This window comes from Fukomys damarensis, unplaced genomic scaffold (assembly GCF_012274545.1).
Source record: "Fukomys damarensis isolate Sample0158 unplaced genomic scaffold, DMR_v1.0_HiC HiC_scaffold_20, whole genome shotgun sequence".
In the NCBI taxonomy this organism is placed as follows: domain Eukaryota; kingdom Metazoa; phylum Chordata; class Mammalia; order Rodentia; family Bathyergidae; genus Fukomys; species Fukomys damarensis.
In genome coordinates this window covers 42,782,532-42,809,505 of record NW_022900932.1, presented here as the reverse complement: position 1 = coordinate 42,809,505, position 26,974 = coordinate 42,782,532, and the positions used below count along the sequence as shown (strand labels likewise).

The 26,974-nt window shown below is 40.2% G+C and overlaps 1 protein-coding gene and 1 long non-coding RNA gene across 7 annotated transcripts in view; both read right to left on the bottom strand.

Annotated features, from left to right (window-relative positions):
* The window catches only part of Lgi1 (leucine rich glioma inactivated 1), a 38,140-nt gene extending 19,384 nt beyond the window's left edge, over positions 1-18,756 (bottom strand). Inside the window, exons 1-3 of one of the 5 annotated variants that reach the window (XM_033766660.1) lie at positions 18,658-18,756; positions 11,714-12,156; positions 11,206-11,277 (exon numbers count right to left, since the gene is read on the bottom strand). In XM_033766660.1, the coding sequence (XP_033622551.1) occupies positions 11,206-11,277; positions 11,714-11,928 (287 nt within the window). In that variant the 5' untranslated portion in view covers positions 11,929-12,156; positions 18,658-18,756. Of the gene's footprint in view, positions 1-11,205; positions 11,278-11,340; positions 11,497-11,713; positions 12,243-18,657 lie in introns of those variants that run through there. The other 4 variants (XM_019208676.2, XM_010632070.2, XM_010632072.2 and 1 more) reach the window with 4 other exon arrangements.
* Positions 18,757-19,973: 1,217 nt separating this feature from the next.
* LOC104867657 lies at positions 19,974-26,203 on the bottom strand. 2 transcript variants are annotated; one of them, XR_781829.2, is made up of 3 exons: positions 26,054-26,203; positions 21,364-21,502; positions 19,974-20,116 (listed from the first exon to the last, which is right to left on the bottom strand). It is a non-coding gene; the product is annotated as an uncharacterized LOC104867657 (long non-coding RNA). The 2 variants fall into 2 exon arrangements; XR_002025611.2 differs by lacking the exon at positions 26,054-26,203 and adding an exon at positions 21,779-21,872.
* Positions 26,204-26,974: the final 771 nt, after the last annotated feature.

Sequence of the window (26,974 nt, the reverse complement as noted above, 5' to 3'; positions counted from 1 at the left end):
CCTTACTCCAAGGTAAGCTAACTCCAGGCTTTCATTTCATTCTGCCTAGCCAGCATCATGGGTGCACAGACTTCAGTAAGGCAGAAGTACATACAGAGAAGAACCTCGCTGCTCAAAGAGTTGCAGACTGTCTTACAGTTGACAGGAGATTTCATCATTCCACTTGAAGTAACCAGAAGAAATGACTTTCAGTGCTAGTTCTCTTTATGGTAAGTCAGATGAAAGATGAAGAGGGAAATGGAAGTTAGCAGGCATAATCTGCCCATACATGTTAAAGAAGTAAAAGGAAGGATTTCCACTGGAATTTTGTCTGCTTGTTCACTGCTTATCCCAGCATAGTGCCTGTCCCAGAGGGGATATTGAATAAATATTTTATGAACAAATAAGGATTTGTTTTACATTAAATTCCCATCGTTACTAGGTTACTAGATTGAGTGTTCCTTACAGCAGACCTTTCCATTATTTATTTCTGTGACCCTAGCTCTGATTACAGTTCTTGGATGAAAAACATGTTTATTGAATAGATTTAAGGAGTGAAACCTCTGGCTAAAATTATGTGCAAAAATAAGAATGAATATTTGAAGGAATGAAGCCAGAACACAATAAACTACATACCATAAGATTGCACTTAAATAAAGACAAAAGCTAGTAAAACTAATCTGTGCTGCTAGAATTAAAGATAGCAGTTATTCTTGGAGGCCAGTTCTAACTGGAAGAGGAGACAAGGGATGACTTTGGGGTAATCATGATGCCTTCTCTCTTTCTCTCTCTGTTATCTCCCTCTCTCTTTCTCTCCCCCCCTCCCCCCTCCTCTCTTTCTTTTCTCTCTTCTTTCTTATCTATATTTCTTTTTTTCTTGTACTTAGGATTGAACCTAGGCCCTTGCACTGAGCTATATTTCCAACCCTTTTTTATTTTGAGACAAAGTCTTCCTAAGTTCTAAATTTCCCAAGCTGGGCTTGAACTTCTGTTCTGCCTGCCTCAGCCTTCCAGAGTGCTGGGATTCCAGGTGTGTACAATGCCTGGCTAATGTTTGGCTTCTTGGTCTTCTTGTAATCACTTGGGCAGTGATTACAAAGGTGTTCATTTTTTAAAAAGCCATTAAGGGTCCGGATATTTAGCTCAGTGGTTCCACCGCCTGCCTTGCAAGCACAAAGTCCCAAGTTTGATCCCCACACCACACACACACATACACACACACAAAGCCATTAAGAAGATTAGCTATCATATGTATTCTTTTCTTTATGGAGATTATACTTCAACACAAAATTTCTTATAAAAACTAAAAAACTTTTTCTGGCCAAGATAATAAAGGACATAAAAAATGAATATTATAGTCCTTTATTCTCAATGCAATTGTAGTTTCTATGAACAAGGATGTGTAAAATTATACATGCATTCTTAATCTAGTTAAGTGAGCTTTCCATTTTATTATCCTATATATATATACTTGAAAAGACTTGTATATCATGTTGTATAAAGAGAGTAAAACCTTTATCATTTTTTATGGATTCCTGGAAATATGTTTAATTTCAATATTATGATTTATGACTGAACTGGATATGTTCAAGCATCCTACAGTTCTGTAGAGGGAAAAGGTGCTCACATACAACAGATTTGGGTAGCTGTGTTTTATACTATAAAATGCGTGTCCCTTGCCATGAATTATTAGGGAACAAAAGAGTCAGCTGTTGCCCCAGAATAGGCAGTCTTTAGATCAGGCAGTATCCTATGGCCCAAATAGGCTGATTCAAAACAGTGCATTGGACTAAGGTGATACTTATCGCTGGGGTGTAGGAAAATGGAGCCAGCCTGCAGAGAAGCTGAGGGCTGAGCCTGGTCCATGGCAAGAAAGGAGTGTGTGCAGAGATATGTAGGAGAGGGCTGAATGTGGAGGAGCCTTGACAAGGGAAGTGTGTTGAAGGCAGGTATATGTGCAACTTTGAATATAATTTGATGTATTCTATTTATGATGATAAGCCTTTTTTTTTCTGGTACTGCGCGATCAAACTTAACCTTGCACTTGCTAGGCAGGTCCGGCACTTGCTAGGCAGGTCCGGCAAAACTGGGTTACATCCTTGGCCTGATGATAGGTCTTTTTTTAAAAAAAGATTGTATAACTTTATCATTAATGTTGCCTTGTGACTACAGGATATGAGCTGTAAAATGTCTGCTAACCCCAAGCTCCAGTTCCTCCTTCCTGCTGCCAACATCCACCTGCCTATAGGAGGCGTGGGTCACATCCTGCCTCAGTAACAGCACTTTAGCACCAAAGCCCAAATAATTTGAAGCTTGTAAGTGACAGAGCTGGGATTCCAGGCCTAGGCATAGTGTTTCCCATGACTGGTTAATGGCTATGAGCGAAGCCAGCTTCCTCTTCAGCTCTGCCCCATATCTGCTGCAAACCCAGAACTACCCTGCCCAGTATTTCCCAGAATATATTGCCTAGCATACAAGACCTTCAAGGGGCTGAGAGGTTCACATGCAGAAAAAAAATGGCAGAGTTCTTAACTACCCAAGTCTTTTCTGTTCTTAAATAAACTGAGACTCTTCAAAAGGGAATTAAATATGCAGGCTCCCAGCCTTATTGATAATGGAATGATTTAATTATTGAGCTCTACACAAAATGAATATTCAGTGAGACATAACCAGGCAAATGCTGGTCTAGACACTTAGAAAATAGCTGTGAGGAAACTTGCTTCAGATAAAAATAGTGAGAGTGTACCCTGGAGCTTAGGAGCCTTTTTTCTGATGAACGAACTGTAAGTAGTCATCTATTTCTTCTAAAATATGTAGCATCTATTAGTGAGAGGTCCTAAAGAAGCGGTGAGTGCCAAGCTGCTCGATTAGGTGGATAGCCTGGCTGTGAAGCCTGACTCACATCAGTGAATGCACACTAACAAAAACTGCTTCAAGTCTTTGTTTATGGGCAATAGATCGTTACCGTCTCTGTTAGGATAGGGTTCCTCGAGCCTGCCTATGCTTTGCTGTCCAGCTTCTCTAGAACCAGGTGAAGTGCAAATAATTAAGCTAATAAATAAAACAAATATCACAGGCATACATTTCCAAAGTATGTTCCATAGAACCAATATTCTGAAGGAGATTAAAAGAAATAAACAACTTTAAATAATTTCAGAGATTTTTTTCACGTCAAGCAGGAATAGCATGTGTACTTTTCCTAGCATTTTTGAGCACAGAACTCTATTCTTTTGGGACAACTGTTCTCCCATACACAAGTTCAGAGAACACTGGTCTAAGGTGTATGTTTAAAGTAAGTAAGGCCTTTTTCTCTTGCCCTTTCCTTTCCTATCCTGTCCTGTCCTGTCTCTTTTTTAAGCATGGAGATCAGAATTTACACAAACAAATGAGGTGATCAGAGTTTGCACATACAAATGAGTTGAAACCTAGGGAAACTAGATGTCCTTGCCAGCAATGCTACCATTCTTTCAAAGAGTTTTTGAAACTCCTTTTCAGCCCTTGTTTCCAGGAATCAGGACACATTCCCATGAATAGCCTTGTTAATGGCAAAGGTTGACCCTTTGAGAGGGGATTTGATTTTGGGAGCAAAACTATGCAAAGTCAAGCCAGGTGATCCACATTCAGGAGGAAGTAAAACAGAAGTGGTGAAAACTGAGGGTAAGGGTTTTACCTCTCTACCTCTGCTCTTAATTAGGGTTATGATATTGAGGAGGTTCCTAACTCCTCCATAACTCAGTGTTTCATCTGTAAAATGGAAATGTTCATAACAATCTAAAAGGTTATTGTGATGGTGAAATTAAAAATAAGATATATAGGTTCCGGGGGTTTCGCTCAGCGGTTTGGTGGCCTGCCTTGCAAACGCAAGGACCCAAGTTCAATCCCCGGTACCAAAAAAAAAAAAAAAAGATATATAAAGTGGTTAGCCTCAGGCAATACAAAAGTGACCAAAGCCCCTAACCAAACCTTGTGTGTTTTTATCACATGGTTCATGAAGCAGCAATGAAGGTAATTCTCAAAAAAGGGTCCAAAAATCTAGCTATAGAAGCATGGGCAGAATGGCTCCTCACAGGGAGTTTTCTGTTAACTTAAGCTTTTATCTATATGTATGCAATTTAGATTGTATTTCTAAGAGATGCATTGCTTGTTAATCTCACTTTACACAGACAAACACTTGCTGTATAAACAATTGCTTTCCAATCCTCTCAGCCCATGGGAGAGACACAGAAATATTCTTTTATCATCAGCCACCATAGGAAGGGCCTGGTAAGTTCCTTTTGGACCATTTGGGAGATGGGAAACTACATTATTATTTTAACAACCTATTTATAACAGCTACTTTTATATCATGAGGCTCTTCAGTTTAGTATTATTAGTGTTATTAGTTTTATTAGTGTTATTAGTATTATGGGGTTCTTTTGATTAATATTACTAGTTTGATATAATAATTTCTGTCAATATCTTTAACAAGACAATTTTCTATATGACATTGAAGTAATGCTGTAGAGTAGAATATAATAGAATAGAACTGTAAGATAGGAAGAGACCTTAGATATAATTGAATGTGATGGTCCTCAAATGCCAATTGACATTTTTTTTTTTTTGTCTGTATTTTGCTTAAAAATCTGCTTTCAAATTTCTCCCTTTCCTTGAAAACTAGGAGATTAAGACCCTATGTCCATGGGTCACATTTTCATCTGCAGTGATCATCTGGAGCTGAGGGTGTCATTTTTAGGTAAGACATATCTTCTCTAGTTTGTCTCAGTCACAACCTCTCTTTCTTGTTTTAAACCATCATTATTTTTTGTTTGTTTTTACTTTTTCATGGTACTGTGGATCAAACTGAGGGCCTCATGCATGCTAGGCAACACTATTACTAAACCACATTCCCAGCCCTTTTTCTTAGGCTCTTCTTAAACTTTCAATCCTCCTATGTCAGCTTTCTACTAGGATTACAGGCATATGCTATTGTTCCTGACATGCTTATTTATTATATTAATACTTCAATATCCTTTATTATTTGGATTCAAAAACCACAGTTTGTTCTATCTCTGGTATTTCATTAACATAAAAATTGAGGCCAATGATACTTTGTGACCTAACCAAGGACACATAGCCCATTAGTGAACAAATGACTTTCACCCCTGTCTCTTAATTTCTAGTTCAGGCCTCTTTCTATTTTACCACAGGGTCACTAATCTGAAGTCCGGCTAGTGTTATTAGTTATTTTTTAAAAAATCTAACATGTTTTACAAAATGTGTTTTCAGTTAATTTACTCATAAGGAAGAAGCTAGAAAAAATCTATAGTTAGTTTTTGGTGGGTTTTTTGAGATGGGGTCTTGTTTTGTAGTGCAGGCTAATCATGAACTCACTGTGTAGCCCAGGCCTTGCACTTGCAGTAATTGTCCTGCCTCAGTTTCCCAGGTGCTGTGATTACAGGCATGTACCACCAAGTCTGGCTTATTTTATGTTTTATTTTGTTTTTTAAAGTTAAATAGCCCATGTTTCCTGTAAGAATATTTGAAGGGAAGATTTCCTCAGCAGAATCTGATAGGCTTCTGTGAAGAACCACAAAACTTAAAGCTGGGATTGTCGGCAAATCTATATTTTACAACCAGATACTGATATGATGTTATGGTAGTTCAAATTGAAGTGGTTTTCAGCTACTATAATAAAAGCTAATGTTTATTGAATTCAGGAACTGTGCCATTGTTTCCTTTAATCTTTGCCATAGTCTGTGAAATAGGGACCATGATTATTCCTCATTTTGTACATACAGATATCAAAGTTTTATTAATCTTGGCACCAGTTGCACAACTAGTAAGCAGGAGAGTGGGCATTGGAACCCAGGATTAACCACATAGCCCGTGTTCTTTGCCACTTTCCACCTGGTCAACTCACCAGGGACAGCTGTGCTGATATCATAGCTAAAGTAATAAAAGCCTTGCAATCATTGTATATCTCATTTTCACTCAAGCATTGACAACCCACAAGCATCACCATCATCACTGATCAACTTTATATCACTGTGAACACAAGTTATAAAGATTGCTTTATAACATTTTAAATACAGACAGTATATATTTTACCTTTTTAGGAATTGCCACCAGTTTGAGCTGCCATATCACAGTAAGGAGTGACAGCATGTTATTTACCTTTGTACTCCTCACAAAGCTCAACCTTCTACCTCAGCACAGTAGGACTTCAAAATTTGTAGACCAAGGTAGGAGGCTTTGTTTTCCTTTGTTACTGCTGGCAACTATGCGATAAAATTGGTTTAAACTAAGTAGATCCAGACAAGTCAACAAGGAAATGATCTTCATGCTAATATTTTTTCATCTTAGTGAATATTTCTCATCAGATGTCCCATCGAACAGGACAAGAACTCATCTTTCATAGGAGAGTCAAGGACCAGTGAGCCTCCACAGTCAAATTAAGAACCTACAAGGCTAAAGATGAAGTCAGGATGCCAAAAAAGAGATTCAAGCAGTGGATCTCAGGAAGAATTTAGACGCTTTACTTTTGAAATTCTGGAAAAGTGTGCTGAAGAAGTTTGGTTGCAACTTGGTAAGCAAATATCTCTTTGCATTTTCTGAGTTCAATTCACTTTACAGTCCATATGAAATCAGATAGGTATACCAAATTAATAAAGGGTGTGGACATGACCAGGGCTTTCTATGGATAGTAAAATAGGAATCTTCAGCAGAAATCTATGCAAATATAGATTGGATTCAATAAATATATAGGAAGCAATATCTGGGCTTATAACACATAGACTTGCCCCTAAGATCATCACACTGATAATCCTTCAGGATAAACATGGAGTGGATACAAGCACAAGTAGTTCCAATAGAACTAGACATCAGTAAAGTATATAGAAGCTGAGGAAACAGGTCACGGAATGAGATATAGCTAGAGCTTGTGTGTATGGGAGGAGGTTTCAGGTCAATGTTGTAAGTGATACCTTAAACAAATAGGAAAGGGGCAGATGCTATTAACACCAGCTCCAGTGTTCAGACCGTCTCTGTTCCTTGGAAACCAGGAAGAGCTCCCAAGCACAAGAGTGCTGTGATGAGAGGTAATGCTAACAGAGATGGCTGGGAAGAGGGCTGAGAGCGAACTTGGTGGGGTGGAAACTGAGTGCAGCCTTAGATGCGTGTGGTCCTGGGGGATAGAGGAGGAGGCAGCTTTTCATACTGATTGAGAGGGAACTTGCCCAGTTGCAAATGGATAGTGAAAGAAAGGACAGTGACTGTTAGTTTTCTTGCCTGAAAAACTAGAAGATTCAAACATGCTTACAGAGAAAAACATTTGTTGTACAAAGCCAGTTTGACCAATTATAGGAATTAATTAAAAAGTTTAAAACCAGACATATGAATCACTGGGCAAAATGTCGATAAAATAGCCTAGATGACTGAAATTTTTATTTTCAATCCATCATTGTAAGGGCATCCACTGGGCACTAACCAAAACATACTCATCTATATACAACCAGCTAAAAATTTCTCTAAATACCCTCATAGCTGATAAGTCTGACTTTTGTGGTCCTTGAAGACTGTAAAATTTGTCTTACACTTGTAAGATGAATAGAAAAAGATGGCAATTACCTTAAAAGGTAAGACAGACTATGGCTATTTTTTTCCTGGAACAAGTAATATTTTGAAGGATCAAATGGTTAAAACCGTACTAAGGTCAAGCTTGTTCTTTCTTTTGTTCATATTATTTGCTTTCCTATTTATTTTTGGTTTTTAAATTTCTCATGCACTATCTATGTATGCATCAATTGTGGATTAATTTAAAAATACTCTTTCCTCCCAGGAAAATCAATTCAGTGTTCCAAATAAATACGATCAAATCTCACTGAACCAAATAGAATTCTTTCTAACCATATCGAATTTTTGCCCCCAATACTGGTGATCAAACTGAGGACTGTGTACTTAACAGGCAGCTGCCACACCACTGAGCTACATCCCTGGCCCACATTCTTTTCTTTTTAAAAGAATGATGCTAAAGCTACCTTTGGAATTCACTTCCTGCAAATAGAATCCCCTTAGGAGTTTGAGGAACTCAGTTCATTAGTGAATGACAATGTAGCCACCTTTTACCCTCATTTTGAGTCTTACTTCTGTCCTAAGTCTGTATCACTGGGGATTTTGATCTGTAGTCGAGAAGGAACAGGGCTGCAATATGTGAAAACACATTTCTCTAAGTTGCATTTGCTAAAAGTATCACTTTCTATCACTAAGAGCACACTAGAATGCATAATAATTCTCTTGGTTATGTTTCAAATCATCCCTGTGAAAAATATGAATAAAATGCATTTTCCTTGGGAAATATATTTTTTAAAAAATTTACGGACAATAATTGAGATTTCAAAAATTGTTTTGTAGAACTAATCTGATATGTTTTTTCAGAGCATTTTAATTTTTTCTCTCCTCTCTAAAAAGTATGTTTTTTTCCCCTCAAATGAAAACTACCAGCCATAGCCCATCAGAATCTTCCTAAACACTGCATTTAACTTGAGGTACTGTGTCTATTTTCCTTGATATTCCAGGCTGAGATTTTACAAAGTACTTCTCATCATGCTTTCTACAAACATTTGAAAAAACATTTGGGGCCATAATAAAATTATCAGATTGTTAAAATGAAGGGTAGGAATGAGACTTTTTTTTTCCTTTCGGATAACAGAGTAAGATATCAACTGCCTTTGAACATCAATCAAACAGAATTGATTCTAAAGTTTATCTCTTCATATTTATGAAGCCAGTTCAGTAATTCATGGTCACAAAAGCCATTGGAAACCATTACATTCTTGCTAATGCCAAAAAATGGCTTGTGGGATCTAGGCCTGGTGGCTCTTGGTCTTCATTTGCCTATGGCAAGTTGGTAGCCCATGTCAGATTTTCAGGGCATTGGACAGTTCTGTCACACAGAAGGACCTGTCTTGTTTGTGACCCATGTATTCCCAAAATTGTTATGATCATAGTACATCTTATAATAGAAGCTTTATTATTTACTTCCTACTCAGTGAAAATGTGCTTATTGAACCTTTTCTTGAAGATAGGATGAAGCAGAGAACATTGGGCAGGAAGGATAAAGAACCAAGTCCCAAGGAACAGGGCCCTGGTGATAGAAACAAACTTTGACCCCTGAGAATTATATGTAAGATCCGTATAGCACAAATCTGCCATGTGGAGAATAGCCAGTGTGAATCAACAGAGGACATACAGGGCAAGACTACTACCCTTTGTTATTTCTGAAACCTGAACTGCTTTTAGAAAGAAAGGTTGGAATGTTCCATAAGAGCCTGGAGCATGGGATGGAGGGGCATGGCACACACTCAGTATGGGCTATTTAAAACCAGTCCTTTGGCTTCCTCTGTGATTCTAAATGTGTGTAATCACATTACCCTGCAGCAGCCGGTAACTATTTCTATAACCCTGTCCAGCATCTGTGCTTGTTGTCATTGGGTCCACCCAACAAAAACAAAGTGGAGATATGGTAACTGATTAGATTGATCAATCCAGGCTTTCTGTGTCATAGCTAATGTTTATCTGATGTTAGATTATGAATAGTTGTGTGACTGAGACTTGAATTTTATGGACTGATCTATTTAACTATCCTAGGGGAGGGAGGGAGGTGCCTTAGTACATCAAAAAGATGCTTTTCAGCTATTTATTTATTTAATGAATGAGCAAAATAAACACAGTTTATCATTTCTCAGGCACAGAAAATTCTCATCATATGGAAAGTTCCCATATTTAGAGACTTTGCCCCTTTCTGTACTAAAACGGGTCTTTTTAAAATTTGTTTGATGTTCTAACACTTCCCCTAAGCACACTTTTGGTCATCAGTCAAACAGATAAACCCCTCAGGAATAATCCACTCAGTTGTTAATAATCCACTCAAAGACATTAGCCAGGGGAAGGACATTAGCCAACATTGTTACATAATGTCAAAACACCTAATCAAGTTTGTAAATTTAAATACTCAAACCAGTTCTGGGATTTCACCCAGACAAAACAATCAATTGAATAACTTTTTGCTTTATGTATGTAAAATTTTTAAACCATATCATTATAAAACATGTAATCACTTGCCATATAGTTTGCCAAGAGTTTTATCTACTTAATCTTATTTATCTCTGATAAAAACCTTTCAAAGTATATGCTTTCACCTCCATTTTACAGATAAGGAGACTGAGGCTGAGTAACATTCAATAATTTGCACAAGACTCATGTCTAAGTTCTAGTAATAGTGGTTATTTTTCTGTGTATGTATAATCTTGTTATCCATAACAGCCAAAATGGCCAAGTAAGAGAAAAAACATGCCCCCAAAAGCCAAAGACTGGGGGTCTAAATCTTGTAGTTAAGATACTTCAAACTCAGCATGTCAATCATCTACTTTCTCTCCTCTGGTACCATTTAGCTACCAACCCAAGTCCATCTCCTGATATCTGAACATCTTTAGACTTCTTGACCCTCATGTGATACTTTTCTAAGAACTAGAACTCCAATGGCCAAACGTTACACATCAAAATGAATTATACATATTACATTATGCCTATGCAGATGTCTGATTTCTTAGTCAAATATTATTTTTTAGACATTGAATATGTGGTTCCCTTGTGGCTAACTCAAAGCATACAGCAAAGAATAATCCTCTGTGATATCCTGTATTAACATTGTTTTCCCTCCTTGTAAGGAGACTAGTTATAAGTGAGATGAGATTAGAAAGCAGACTCTTGAGAATTGATGTTTTAAGGAATTACCTAGAAAGAACCATTTTTTTTCCTTTTTTTTTTCTTCCCCACATGGTAAATCATACAGAGTAGCAGCCTGCCCCAGATCCCTGGGAGACAACATCTTGAGCGCATATGTTTGCTGGGCTCTGTATTGACAAATGAAAAACTCCAGAGCAAAATAATCAAAGTTCCCAAGTTAAAAATGAAAGTAAAATAGTGGAATAGACCTTGTTGCAACATTCCAACAACTTCATAAATAGCCATTAAAGTAGACAGCAGGTTAGCAAATTTGTCATTGCAAGAATCAACCTGCACTGTTGGTATAAAGTTGCAAACAAATCCCATCTACCTCTCACTTTACTGAAATCCTCTTTCTTTTCAGAAATATCACATTCAACAAAATTAAAATTGAGTTCATTTTACTAGAAGGCTCATCCAAATATATGCCATATTAAAAATAGTCATGATATAAATATTTCTCACAAGAGCTGCAGCGATGGTGTGAATAAAAAACTCCCTTCTGAGATTTCAGTAAAACCAGATCTCACAAAGGATCTGAAAGAAAACAAAATACAAAAAACAAACAGACACACACAAAGAGACACATACAGAACAAACCTTATGTTAATCCAGTTTAGCATAACAGTCACTATTTTGACACTATTTGATGAGGTACAATACTGCTCCTTCCCAGATGAAGCGAGAGAGACGAGTCTGCTACAGGTTTCTCATAATAATATTCAGGGGTGGAGGGTATCTAAGCATCAGTAGCCACTAATAAAAAAAAATCCAAAATTCTAAATGCAGCAAAATGTTAGCACTGTCAAATGGCCAAGCATGCAAGAGGAATCTCTCTCTCTCTCTCTTTCTCTCTCTCTCTCTCTCTCTCTCTCTCTCTCTCTGCCTTTCTACCAATACATACAAAGCCCCAAATACACTCACTGGAATTTTAAAATCATAAATTAGATATCAAAATGCTTACGGGCCTTACAATGAGATAACATCAGGAGGAACGGTGCGTGGAATGGATCTGGCATTCTCACATAAAGCATTATCTTTGGTACAAGTACACACGGCAGGGCATTTTGGCTTCGGTGGTTTCTTCCCCTCAGTCAGCAAAAGCGCAGATAAGAGACATAGGCAACAAGCAATTCTTTTCAGGGGGATGCAGGCATTTCCCATCCTTTTGCTTCTTTCTGATTCCATGTAGTCGAAAAATATCCCCACACATGAACAGGGCTTCTGGAATTCGGGTGGTGATTGTCTTGCTCTAAGAACAGGTCACATGGAAGTCCACCCTTCTCCTCTGCCTCTGTATCTCTGCTTTTCAAAACAGGGACCTGCAGCTGATTCGTGAGCAGCTCCTCGCTTCAGCAGTGCACTGCTCCGGGGAAGAGACCTGTGAGGTGCTGTGAGATGGGAGTGATCCAACTGCTGGAGGAAGAGAGCTGACTTGCATCACCAGAAAACACTGAGCACAGACCAGCCTTCGAAGGCAAAGTGAAGTGATGTAACAGAAAATAAACAGCTTTCTGCTTTCACCGGGAGGCCCTTTAATTGTTACCAAAAATAGGACAGCATTATGTCTTATTAGTGAGTGGGTGGGCAGGTGGGAGGGAGCAGTCATCTTGCATAGGATCTCAGCAATCTCGGGAACCTCTGGGAATTTGCTTTTCATTGTACAAACAACCTAGTAAGGAAAACTAGCTTCCCAGCCAGCCCTGCCTGGAAAAATGAAGTTAAATCAAACTCCATAGCATTTGGCTAAAGCCTTGATATTTTTTGCTGAGTCCACCTGGTTGAAGCCCCTGGTGAAAGACAAATGTGAACACATGGAGAATGTGACTTTCAGGGGACAAATGTGGGTGAATACTCCTCTGACACTGATCAACTGTCGTGAATTATTGATTTTCATAACCCACCCACCCCCCACACATGATCCATTCCCTCATTTCAGGACCAGGGAGGGCAGTAGGAGCGCAGACCACCTCTGTGTAGGATCCACCCTGCGCCCTTCTTGCGCCCTCCCTTCTTTGGCAGTAGCACCAGAAGCCTGGAAGAAACTCTTGGCCAGTAGGAGGCAACCAACTTTAGCTTCTTGTGGCTTTGCAAAAGGACTGGCTCATAGAGTATAGAGGATTGTTTTGATTCCATAGTCAACCCAGGAGCTGTGTTATGGGGGAAATGCGAGACTGAGAATCTGAAACCTGGCTTTGAGATCCCAATTCTGCTGGAAACTAACTGACTTTATGGACTACTATTCTCCTGTCTGTAAAATGGCAATGAGAGGATACATGCTGCTTAATCATTGTGAAAATTAAATGACAGCGGTAGGCTATTTTCCTGACACACATAATGGAAAAGAGGATGCACCCTTGGAGAAGGAAAGTTCATTTAGAGAAGCAAAAATCAAGACATGCTGACTTTGAAGTAGTTGGTCTACTCCAAGAGGGTGGGACAGAGGAAGGCGCGGGAGACAGACACTACGCTCCTCTCTCCAGGCTGAAGGTAGCTGTCCTTCAAATTGGCACAGCCAGCCTGGCATGTCTGGCCATGGCCCTTTCTCCTCCTGCTTCTTAGACTGAGAAAGTGTTAAAAGAATTGTTTGAGCAAAAGTGTGATTACACCGTAAGCTCATCCTTACTGGAGCTTGAGACACTTCCACTTGCCCTAACCGCTCAAGGCTGACCCCACACTAACTCCAATTGTTTAGTTAACCTTCTCTGCGCTCTGTGACAGGAGGGCAGTGGCAGGTGCGCTCATTCCCATATTTGATAATTATCTGCTTATCCCAGGGGCTCGAAAGCTGCATGAAGGTGGAAGCCCCGTGTTGTGGACAGTGGAGAGCAAGCATGGCTAAGACAGTGGCAACAGAATAGACAGGCTGCTTGTGGTGACCACATTCCCAGCCAGATAAACTTCACCTTGCAACTCAGAGTTTTAATAACGGACTTAGTTTTAATATAAAGGAAGTCAGGGGCCAGTTTCCTGAAGAGGCACTGACTGAACTGAGCTCCAGGTAAGGAAGAATAAAGGAGGCTGCTATCGAGAGCTTTCCACATGGAGGGAACAGCCTGTGTGAAGGCCCACCCATGATTTAGAGTGACGGGAGAGTTTTGGGAAGAGAAGTGATATTATCTGGTATGTGTTTCCAAAAGGCCGTCAACTCATTATCACTAAACCAGTTTTGGAGGATTTGTGAATATATTGTTTTTTGTAAGGGGGGAAAAAACAAAGGAAACCCTCAGTCCAAGAGAAGTATACTTTTAGAAATAGATTCTACTAATGCTTCACTGTCAAGGAGAAGGGAATATATGATAGTTTTTTTTAGAAACTGTGACCTATGGCAGAAGCCTCACTTTAAACAATAAAAATATCACTTAAAAGTTGGCCACAAGTCAGGTTTTCTTTGTAAATTGAATCCTGCTTCAAGTGCACAGTGGAAACATGCTCCATAAAATAATTATGTGGAGAAAACGTATAGAGGATTGTTTTGATTCCATAGTCAACCCTAAATTATCTGTCATATGGATGATATGTTTTATTACAAAACAAAGATACAGAGAACTTTCAGGAAACTCAGAGATCTTGAATATAATCCCTGTGTATACAAATGGGGAAACTGATGTATTGAGATCACACAGATGCCTAGTGGCAGAACCACCACTCACGTAGCGTGAAACAATGGCAAACAGTAGAGTCAAACAGGATCATTCATGTCCCACATTTCACTCTCCAATAAATCAAGTTGTCAAAACTTAACGCCAGTGTAGACACTGTCAGGCAGCCTTTCTTTTTGACTTGGTAAAGCTGGGAGGGCAATGAATGAAGGACAGAAATCATACACAGACTATTCACTTTGCAGCTGTATTTGTCTGGCTGTTTAGTTTGTCAGTTCAAGCGGAAAAAGGACCATGGAGGGGGAGCTATGTGGACAAATTACAATGGGCACTCTGAAAAGACAGTAACTTTTTCTTTTTCTATGGCATTTAAAGACCAGACTTGAATTCTTTATTCATTTAAAACACCCACCAAGATCAGGCACAGTTTTAACCATGTAATGCAAAATGCTAACAGCCTTTCTGGGAACAGACTCCAGAACTGACTCTGAGGAGGGAGCCAGGGAGATGAGGTTAAGTTCCTCCATGGAAATCTTGAGCAGCACAGGCTTAGGGCTGAGGCCATACTGCGGACAAGCCTCCTCCCCCAATCTTCTACCTCTGGGAAGCCAAGGAGAGAACAGGGAGGTTGGAAGAAGCAGGCTGGAGTAAGACTAGTTTCTACCGACTCAGAGGCCTTTCAGATAAGGTGGCAACCCACCTATGGATTTGGAAAAGGACCTAGAAAGGATGAAGGATCACTGTCAAGGAGAAGGGAATATATGATAGTTTTTTTTAGAAACTGTGACCTATGGCAGAAGCCTCACTTTAAACAATAAAAATATCACTTAAAAGTTGGCCACAAGTCAGGTTTTCTTTGTAAATTGAATCCTGCTTCAAGTGCACAGTGGAAACATGCTCCATAAAATAATTATGTGGAGAAAACGTATAGAGGATTGTTTTGATTCCATAGTCAACCCTAAATTATCTGTCATATGGATGATATGTTTTATTACAAAACAAAGATACAGAGAACTTTCAGGAAACTCAGAGATCTTGAATATAATCCCTGTGTATACAAATGGGGAAACTGATGTATTGAGATCACACAGATGCCTAGTGGCAGAACCACCACTCACGTAGCGTGAAACAATGGCAAACAGTAGAGTCAAACAGGATCATTCATGTCCCACATTTCACTCTCCAATAAATCAAGTTGTCAAAACTTAACGCCAGTGTAGACACTGTCAGGCAGCCTTTCTTTTTGACTTGGTAAAGCTGGGAGGGCAATGAATGAAGGACAGAAATCATACACAGACTATTCACTTTGCAGCTGTATTTGTCTGGCTGTTTAGTTTGTCAGTTCAAGCGGAAAAAGGACCATGGAGGGGGAGCTATGTGGACAAATTACAATGGGCACTCTGAAAAGACAGTAACTTTTTCTTTTTCTATGGCATTTAAAGACCAGACTTGAATTCTTTATTCATTTAAAACACCCACCAAGATCAGGCACAGTTTTAACCATGTAATGCAAAATGCTAACAGCCTTTCTGGGAACAGACTCCAGAACTGACTCTGAGGAGGGAGCCAGGGAGATGAGGTTAAGTTCCTCCATGGAAATCTTGAGCAGCACAGGCTTAGGGCTGAGGCCATACTGCGGACAAGCCTCCTCCCCCAATCTTCTACCTCTGGGAAGCCAAGGAGAGAACAGGGAGGTTGGAAGAAGCAGGCTGGAGTAAGACTAGTTTCTACCGACTCAGAGGCCTTTCAGATAAGGTGGCAACCCACCTATGGATTTGGAAAAGGACCTAGAAAGGATGAAGGCAGCACTGGAAGGAGCCCCAGGAATCTGGGAGGCCTGACGGAGGCAGGCTCAATGACCAGGCTGAGATGTAGAAAAGCAGCTGAACAGGGGCCAGGACAGGCTGTGAACTTCGCCAACCGTGTTATCACGGACCTATTTGACCTTCCTAAGCTATTGTTTTCTCCTCTGTAAAATGAGGACAATAATAGTAGGTCTGGCATAAGAATTGAGAGAATTAAATAAGATAATGTATGTAAGGTGCTCAGTGTGAGGTCTGATTCATGGGAAAAATTTATTATTGTCATCACCACTATTATTTTTGTGGTTGCAACAGGACTTGAATTCTGAATGTGTGACTCTTGGTATTTGGGAAGCAAACCTCTAAAAAAAAATGAGATTGGCTAACATCTGTATTCCCTACAGGAAGCCAGCACTTCTGGGCACTTCTGGGCAGGTGGCTGTGAAAATAGGTTGCAGATTCTTTTCAGCCCAGCAGTGCAGAACATGTGTAAGTTATAGGGGAGGCAAAAGGAATCTACTACGGGGTTCCTGCAAAAGGGAGGCTGTCTCTAGTCACAGGCGCCTTGTGTTGCACGCGGAAGCTGTGAGGAACTATGCATCGTGGAATCCCCAGCAGCTGCTGTGGAGACTGAGACGATTAGCATCCCCCCCACCCAGGCCTGAGACTCAGATAGCACCTGTACTTTTTCTCCCTGACAGCAGCACAGCCTTCCTGGCCCGAGCAGCGTTGACAGCCTTGCCGACACCAGAGGAACTGGCAAATGACCACAACAGGAACCGGAGCGGAAGAGTAAGAAAATGAGGAGCATAGAACAATATTTGGGAGCACATGAGCAAAGCTTCTGGCTGTTCTCAGAGGACTGGAAGGGGTCCTGGGGGGCGGTGCTGCTGGCGGTTCTGGAAGAGCGATGAAAGCAGAGGAAAAGAGGAACAGCCTGTGCCGTGGGTATGATCCCAGATTTCCCTTTAGGCTGGTGTGGCCTAGGAAACACACTCTGTGCAAGTAAACACATCATTATTAAGAGCCTTAAAAATCAAGCCTGGTCCTGCCTCCTTTTACAAATCTTACAAGTAAACTGGTATCATTTTAAGCAGCTTTCTCAATAGAATGGGGTTTTTGAAGCTGTGAGTCAGACGCAGTAGTTGGTTGGGAAATTAATCAAGTGAGTATAAACAGAATTTTAAAAACATGAAGCAGTTTTGAATATAAATTTAAAGTGTAATGCTTCTGCAAGGGTAACTACAGCCTTAAGCTTTTCCGTGTGTACGCGCACGCACACGTGCACATGGTAGTGATATAAATTGTTTCTTACAGTTGATTTATAACCAGAAAGAGAAAGAGAAAACATCAGAAGATGCTAAATATCTTCACCCACCCTAGGAGCTCGTGAAATGGCAACGAACACATCTTTACTGCAATATGTTTCACTTGCTGATTGAGAGGAGCAATTAGATCTGTTGGAATATTGATTTTTATTTAATAGTTTAACTTCTCTGTGCCTCATTTTCAACACTGATGAAGTAGAAATAAAATATAATTTTTGCATTGCTGAATTAGAATTAATGATAATGTGTGTAGAGGGTAAATCCCAAAGAGATTCAGCTGCTAATGGTTCTACCAGAATTACCTGTGAGGGGGAAAAGGGGAGGGCAGTGAGGAGAAGGCCAGATCTTTATGAAGTAATATCATTTAGGACTTCTTGGTAGCAAGAAAATGACACCAACTCCGCTAACCTAATTGTAAAAGGACCTGTTGCCATGGAGATAGAGGGACTACAGAAACCAAGGAAGGGCTGACCAAGCAGGTTTAGGAATGCAAGAACTTGTGAGAGTTTGGGGGTTTTCATGGCAGAAGCTAATGGACAATATTCTCAGGTGAATCCAGTCTAACTAGTCACATTCTCTCATTTCTCCCCAAAGGGGGAATCTGATGTTTGACCTTGGCTCAGGTGCCCATCCATTTGCCAGGGAAAAGCAGGGTGCCTTGACTGGAAAGCCCTTAATGGAGGCACATGATGGGAAAGGGTGGTTCCTGAAGGAAAGTCTGATGCCGCTCCCAAAAGCAAAGAGGATAGACACTGGGTAGGTAAAATGAAGGAATGCTCCTTACCACAATTCTGCTAGGATATGTTAGTTAATATCATCTGCTTCATTACCTCAAATTCAATTTCATGATTTTAAAAAGAAGTGGCTAGAAGACAATTTAGATAAGTATCTCTGGATAATTTCTCAAAGGACAGCTAAACTCTGGTGTCCTAACTTTGGAATTGGGATTTTTATACATTCTGGTCGAAGAGAATAGAATTTTTCCCCAAAGGGGAGTTGAGAAGGCAGTAGTAATGAAAGCTGACACTTATACAATGCCCATTATGTGTCAGTTGTTATACTGAAGCACTTTATGTATATTAACTAAGTTAACCCTCATAACAATTCCTGGGCTAAATATTACTGAACTGTTTCCTCTACTGTCACAGAAAAAGACACAGAAGCCCAAGAGATTAAGTAGCTTACCCAAGGTCCTGCAGGTAGTGAGAGGGGATGTCCTCAGTATTAGCCCTACTGAAGGCTATTATCTCTAATGGGATCTGTCGAATGTGAGATGCTGGGTGCTTCTTTGGAGGCCACTAGTGCCTCCCTGGTAAGGCACTGCTATTATACTACAATTCCCAGCATTCACTACATTAGCTATCATCTTAACTGCTTCTTCACCAAAAGCTCCTCCCTGTCTTGGGTGAAATCTTTTCTGTGCAACTGAGACATGAATGCAGATCTAAGTGGCAGGAAATGAAATTCTAAATTAAAATATCCTCCTCATTTTTCAGTGTTCAAAGGGAGACATTGGAGATTACTACAGGAAAAGTTTTTTTTTAATCTAGAAAGGTGTAAGGATATTTCAACGCATGCATTCTCAAACTAGGCTGCATTTTGGAATCTGTTGAGGAACTTTAAAAAAATTGATGTCTACGAAGGCCACATTCCTAGAGGCTTTCATTCATTTGGTCTGGGACGTGACTTTCTAAAGCTTTCTATGCAATCCTAAAGGGCTTCACAGGAGGCACAGCATACCATGCAGGAGATCCACCTGGGGACCACCAGGGAGGGGCAGACAGAGAAAGGAGGAAATGTGGACCAAAGCCTGTGAGGGGGAGGAACAGGGAGGCAGGGTAAATCCATTTAACATTGGGTGGAATAGATAATTTTACTGAGCTCTGGGGCATTGTAGCTGTCTGGTATCTGGCCCTGGGGTACTAAGGGCAGGTGGGTAGTGGCTCCAAAGGGTGAGAAGCTGATTGGAGGATTTTAGAAGGCTGGGCTGTGCATTGATCAGTTTTCATGGGGAAAGGTATGCTCATTCACAGAGAGGGTCAGCATGGCCCCAGATGTCAGAGCATCAGAATACAGAAAAGAAACAGAGAAATACTCTCTTCTGCCCACACTTCAACAGGCAGAAGATGATCAGGCTCTGAGAGAACTGGGAACAGCATGGAGGCCTGGAGACCACCCACCCAGTGAGGAGTGATGGGCTGAAAGGGAATAGGAAGATGGTAAATCCAAGAGAACTTCAGCCTTACTCTATTTAGCTTACCAAGATTCCAAACCCATTACAAATTGAAATCCAAGCAAAGAGAAGAAAGGCAGCTAGCTCTCCTGCCTTAAAAAGCCTGAAGGCAGAACCCACAAATTATTTTTCTGTTCCCTCGACTAGGAGAAATAGTTGAAATGGTTTTGTAGAAGAAGAAAAGGTAGTTAGAGGTGTGGACTTTTCTTTATTCTTACAAAAGTAAACTGTTTTGTTTAATTTTTATTACCAAAGTTAAGTATGCTGGATTTATACATTTTCATATCTATCTCCAAAGTTGAGTAGAAAGTGAGTTGGCCATGGACTGGAGGTTGTTGCTTACGTGTCTAAAGGAAGAGCTCCTCTGGATCATGCTAGTGGGAGAAACTGAGCCAGCCCTGCTTTCTTTTCCTAGTTCAAAGGAAAGGAAATACAAAGTAATTGATTATGAGATGATGATAATAATGGTGATAACAACAACAATTAACCTTTAATTCATGCTTATAGTGTGTGAGGCACTATTTTAGGCGCTTTAGCATTAATTACCCTGGGGCCAGGGATTTAGCTCAGTGGTTCCACCACCTGCCTTGCAAGCACAAGGACCTGAGTTCAATCCCCGGTACCAAAAAAACAAACAAACAACAACAACAAAACTGGAATTAATTATCCCATCTAACATCATAACATAGACAGTGTGGTTTATTTTGGGCCTCCAACTCCTAAATGAGGAAACTGAGGCTCAGAGGGGCTGGGGCAGTGTTATGGTTTATGTCTGGATGCTTGCCCCCCAAAGCCTCATGCATTCATAGGTAGGGATTCTGGGAAATGATTAGACCATGGGGGCATGATACTTCTCCGTGGATTAGTCCAGGGAAGGTTTTATAGCTAAATGTAATATTGGGAGGCAAAGTCTTGTCAAAGGAGGTGGGCCACTAGGGACATGGACTAGAAGTGGATATCTCCCTTCTTCCCTTCTCAGTCTCTCTCTGCTTGTTGCCTACCATACCATGAGCAAGTCTCCTCTGCCATGCCCTGATGCCATGCTACCTACCTTGAAGCCAGCCAACTATGGGCTGAAACCTCCTTAAACTGTGAGCCAAAACAAACATTTCCTCCTTAGAGTTGTGGGTATTGGGTATTGTGTCTCAGTGATGAGAAAATAACCAAGATGGGCTGCTTGCCAAAAATAAGAGATGAAGCTGACTTAAAATTGAAGCATTCATATATTAAAATCCATATTCTTAATCTCTCTATAAGCACAATCTCCTTGTATCGGAATGGCTTCCCGGAATAAGAGTGATCTCACCTTATTCACATAAGAGTTGGCAATAGTTTCCTGAGTGGAGAATGCACATGAGTGGAAAGTCTCTTGTGCTAGTCTGATAGCACAACCAGGATTGTCCTGTGGAAAATCTGTGGCATATGGAAAAGTTGTCTCTGAAATGTGGAAGAAAGATAATGAACCAAGGTTTGGTTCTATTATGCGTGATCTGGGTGATCTTGGGCACAACTCCTAGCATATACCCTTTGGCTTTCCAAGGAAATTCTTGGACTGGGTCATCTCCAAAGCTGTTGTCCATGTAAATTGCCCCTACTAGCAATCCTATGGGGGAGTGATTATTGAAAAGGCAAGGAAAATGTTGAGCAGGTTCTTGTACCTCTAAAAGGAAGCACCAAATAGCTGTTGGGTGTGTTTAAGAGCTCTAAAAAAGTACTGGCTGTAATTGCCTCCTGCTTCATCTTCATCTGGAGAATGGATAAACATCACTGGTGACTCTTCTTGGGTGCTCAAGGAATCTTCAAAAGAAGGAAGGGATGATTATTCAGTGAGAGTATGATAGAAGTCCCTAGGGCAGACAAAGTATGAAGGAGGGTGTTCCTAGAATTTTGATCCTAGAATTCCCACTTGGTGCTACGGATATAATTCAGAGCAGTAACATCTTCTTAGGAGATGTTTGTAAAGGTATTATGGCATTTTTGTTTGCACATCGGCTAGTAAGTGCTAGATTTATTGACCTGGAAACACTAGTATCCTGTAAGTCTTGTGACCACCACACACAATGAAGAACTGACCTGTTCCAAATGCTCTTACAGCATCCACTGAGAAGGAGCAAAAGAAGTTCACATCATGGACAACACAGCAAACCTCTTTGTGTGATTTTCCGAACATTAATCAATAATCCATTAACTCAGGGAAGCTGAATGCGCCCTGTATAGAACCCAAAACAAATTGACAGATATCCTCTGAGAACTGTGTAGAGACTGTGTAGTTTCAGACAAGACATTTCCTTTCCTTGGCCCCAGTTTTCCATATTTATAGAACTAACACTATATAACTTCCTAATTATTCTCCCCAGAAAAAAGAAGCGACTTGTAAAAATAGAAGGTTGAAAATACTTTGTTTTTCTCATTTTGTATTTGGTACATGCATGTACTACCAGTATCCAAAATGCATATGGTAAAGTTTAAACCAAAAGTATACAGACTCAAATGATTCCAGAATATTTTCAGTAAAGTATGATTTTAACTGTTTAGTATCTTCCCTGGAAATATATTTGTATTTTATCAGAGCTAAGAATCAAAAATTCAAGGAAAGTCATAGTAGATCACTCTTCTTATGGGCTAAAAGTCAATTTTTTAAAAAGAAAGATGCTAGGGAAAAAACAGGGGTGATTCTAAGTCAGAGGCAAGGTAAAAATAATTCAGCTAAAAAATAATTTGGGGAAGAAAAGCAGGGATTCTGAGAGGTGTTGCCCCACAGTGAGACTTGGTTATTGAAATATGAAGTGAAAAATATGATTATTTTTCTTTCTTCTACTTTATGTATGGGTCACTCCCAAGATAGTTTTTAATAGTCATTTTTTGATTAAAAATATTCCTTTATTCTTTAAAGAAGAACATTAACTACTTTTTAAACAATGTTGTATTTGTTTTTAAGTTTCTGAAATTAAAAAGAAAATCATGCAACTAGACTACTCATGCTTTGGAACTTGAAATTTATAATGTTGGATTTCAGGCTTTTGTCTTTTGTCTTATCCTTTAAGAAGGGTTCTATTTTGTTTATTTGGATTTATATTCTCATTCTGGAAGAATTAAGTGTTTTCTGTTGCTGGTTGTGACTTGTGGCCTATATTATACCCATTATCATTAGTCTTAGTAGGAATCTGATGACCCAATAAGCTAGGAATTTGACCCCAGAAAATAGCAAGGGAATGACAGAATTTGTAATGACTTTAGGATTAGTGCTCTATGGGTCCAGGGCAAGATGCATGTTAACAAAGGGGACATCTGCCCCAGCTCCATGGCTGGCCCCACATACAGCACTGCCCTTCAGCTCCCAGAGGAAGCCAGACTTGCTGGGCCTCCCAAGGGGCAGACACTTTCCATGCCTTGTCTCAATTGATCATCTCCCCTACCTGGTAAGAAAGGCATATGGTTGCCACGGTACAGATGAGGAAATAGAAACTTAGGGAAGTTAAGTGACATGCCCAAAACTGTATATTTTGTCTTCACATTGACTTTTGTTTCCAATATGTTTATCATAGTATTGCTTATTTATGAAGTATATACAATTATGAATAGTTCTTGTCTTCTTATCAATGTGAATTATATGTCCTGTACATTATTGTTCGCTTATATGATGTTTAGGACAAGAAAATGATGATGAGGCTGGCCCTACCCTGGCTCCAGAGACTTTCTAGGGACATTTGAGGAGCTCCTTGGGTCACCTCGATTCAGTAAATTGTAGTCTAGTGTGGGGCTTATGACTCTAGTCCAGATTTTGCTATTTAGCAGCTAAGTGCCCTGGGCAATTTTTTTCTTTTCTTATCTTCGGTTTCCTCATTTATAGCATGGAGATAATAGGAATGCTCTCAGGATTCTATGACAAGGAAAGGAGGTACTGTATGAAAGTGCTCAGCACCTACTAGACCATCATTATTGTAGTCCACTTCCCACTGTCCATGGTCTCCTCTTGATATAAGAGCTCCCTCCTGAAACTCTCAGAGTTTCAGCAAAAATTTGAGAAGAATCTAGGCCCAGGAAGAAGGGAGAACAAACAAGCATGGCTGTTTTCCTAAACTCTCTCAGTTTCAGGCTTGTGTAATAAATCCTCTCATTCTAGATTAAGGATAAATCCCAGAACCCTGAAGAAACACAGGCCAGGGGCAGCATTTCCTTTGCTCCATTTTCTGTAGTAGAGCCAGAGTTCAGAAGGGTTTCCTAAAGTGAAAATACCAGTATTCTGAGCGGTTAGTCAGTTTTACCAGGGAAATATCTTCTTTTGTTAATCTCTGGGCTATTGTTAAAATAAGGTGTCATGGACACTGGCCTTGGATGAGTGATGTATTTTATGGGAGTTCTAGGGTGAAAGCCTTGGCTCAGCTACCTATCTCAAAACATCAATCAATATGACATATGGTGGTAAAGGCAGAAAAAGGAACTTTAACCCATGTGGCCAATTCTGGAAAGGACAGATATAGAAGTTCAAGATCTGTCTTAGAGAAGCTGATAGAAATTTTGAAGTTTTATAGAAAAGAGGAACATAGGCAAGGAACGTTAAGTAGGGGTGTGCACCTGGCAGGGTAGGTAATCCAGGTCTAGCCATGATCTGGGTGATCATTATCTGTGGTTCTGCAAGGTGGCTCCAAAGAAGTCCTCCTTATGGCTTGAGGTGGTGATCCAGTTCCCTTGAAATGACACAGCCTCAGTTCTGTCATGGATTACTTACTCCCACTTAGTGGAGGCAATGTCACAATGGAGTAACCTGTTCTATGAGGCTCTGCTTTTCCTGGAATCCAAGCTGACTACAGGTTTAAGACAATGACTGTGACTTCTAGATGCTGAACATTGTAAAAACCGGCAATGGAGTATTCCTGCAAATCTTGAAAAATGCCTTAGCTACTCTATCTTGGTGTCCTCAGTCTTAAAGTGTGTGGGGGGGTTGAGACAACTTAGGTAAATTTGAGGCTAATTGTTTCTGTTATTTTTTCTCATTGCTAACCCAAAGTTAAAAGGGGGAGAGGTGTTTTTAGCTTACAGTTCATAGAGGCTTCAGTGCATAATCGGCTGGCTCTGCAGCAGGATGGAAGAAGGGCAACAGTTTAAAATGGACAGACAGTAGCAAAGCAACAAGAGATCTTAACAGCCTCTTCCTGCCTTTAATCTCATTCAGACTACTTAAAGTGGGTAGTATTCACACCCTTAATCCTAGTGCTATTGGGCCTAGCCCCACCTTCAATCAATCACACTCTAGTTTCAACCACCTCTGAAAAAGCATGGGGCTTTGGGGAGTCATCTAAACACAAGACATAACAGAAATCAAGTATTATCAGCTATTAGATACTCCTCCAGTGACTAACATGCCAATGTGATAGAGATGAATAAAGATCTGACTCAAAGTTTTAAGGTAGTAGAGGAGACAGATGCAAAATAAAGGCGGAAATACCAAACTTTATCCTGCTTCTAGTTACTCACCTGCAGGCCCGCCCTGCACTGTCACATGTCAGCTGTTCAACGTTTGACTGTCATTACGTCACTCATATTAGAAATTTGTTTTATCTTTTTGTTTTACTATGAACAAATGAATCTCACTTCTTACTCAGCATAGTTGCCTCAGTTCATTCATTCAACAAACACACAGGCATTTGAGACACACAGTGTGGCACGGATGACTGCATGTGTCCATGTATGTGACAGTGGACTGAATTCCACCTCAGCCTTTTTTGTCCCCAAAGAAAGCTGGGGAACTTCTTCCCCTCCCCTATCACCTTTGAATCATTACAAAAACGGTCAAGGGTTTTGAAACACCATTTCTAGAGAAAACTATAGAACAAGGAGAATAATGAAAAAAAAAAGAGCACAAGAAGAAAAGGTATCGTGGTTCACTGAGTCTTGCTTGGGTATTGAGTATTGTGCTAAGCATTTTATATTTCACTGGATCATTTATTTCATGTAACAATTCTATGAGGTTGGAATTGATAATATTCTCATTTTCCTGATAAGGAAAGAGGTTATAAACCTGGCCAGTAGTAGAACTAGGATTTATACCCCTAAAATTATAATTGACTATTTCTTAAGGGCAATGTTTTGCAGTCACAAGAGTGGAGGACTCTATTACTCCCAGAAAGAGGCCTTTGGGTAAAGGAAAAGAGATGCTTGGCCTGGCTTGTAAATTCTCCAGCTCCTGGTGCTGTATGCTGGCTGCAAAAGGAGCTCAGTTAATACTTACAAGGCAGTGAGGGAGAAAATGGGGAAGGGCATGAGGAATGAGTGAAGCCCTTCAGTCTCTCCCACCTTATCCAAACCTGTCCAGGCTTTTGTCCCACCAACCCGTCACAGGCCAGCTACCTGCACGCTCTTCTTTTTCATTTTGCAGCTCCCAGGAGTTTGCAGCAGCACGGTGGTTGGTTTCCTCTGCTCTTTCTGATCTCTGAAATCCTCGTTCTTGCAATTCTGGCTGTGCCTGGATTCAGGCTCCAAAGCTGCCAAGAAGGACAACCCTCCAGGACTTTTTCATTTTAAGGGTGAGAGGATTACAACAAACAGTAAATAAGAGGAAATTATAGAGCTCGTGGATCCTTCCCAATCACCTCCACAAAGAGCACCATATTACCTCCTTACTCCATATATTATGTTCTCTCCAGAGTCAGACACCAATCTTGCCACATGGTGGTGACTTTAGCAGCTATCTAACCTCTCTGACCACATCTGTAAAATACAGTCTCCTTAGGTTGATGTGAGCACTCAAGACAGTTGTGAATTAGAAAGGACTTAGCACAATAAAAGTGGTAAATAACTGTTGTCTCCCTCCAAATTCATACACTGAGGGCCTCACCTCCAATGTGACTGTCTTTGGAGAGAAGATCTTTAAAGAGATAATTAATGCTAAATGAGGGCATTAGGGCATGGCCCGAATGCAATAGGATTGCTGTTCTTAGAAAAAATGGAAGAGTCAGCAGTTACATGCTCACTGAGGAAAGGCTAGGTGCGGACATGGGGAGAAAGCAACTGCCCCCAGGCCAAGGAAAAGCCTCAGAAGAACTGCTCTGCTGACACCTTGATCTTGAATTTCCAAGTTTCTAGAACTGTGGAAAAATAAATTCTGTTTAAGCTATCCAGTCCATGGTGTTTGTTGTGGCAGACCTAGAAACTAATATAGGTGTTCATTCTTCCTCTTCTATCCTTCTTAGAGCACACGCACATGTCCAAAGGCAGCTGAAAATTCTAACCTGGTCCCAATTTAAGCCATTGAGACTCAAAACTTGGGAA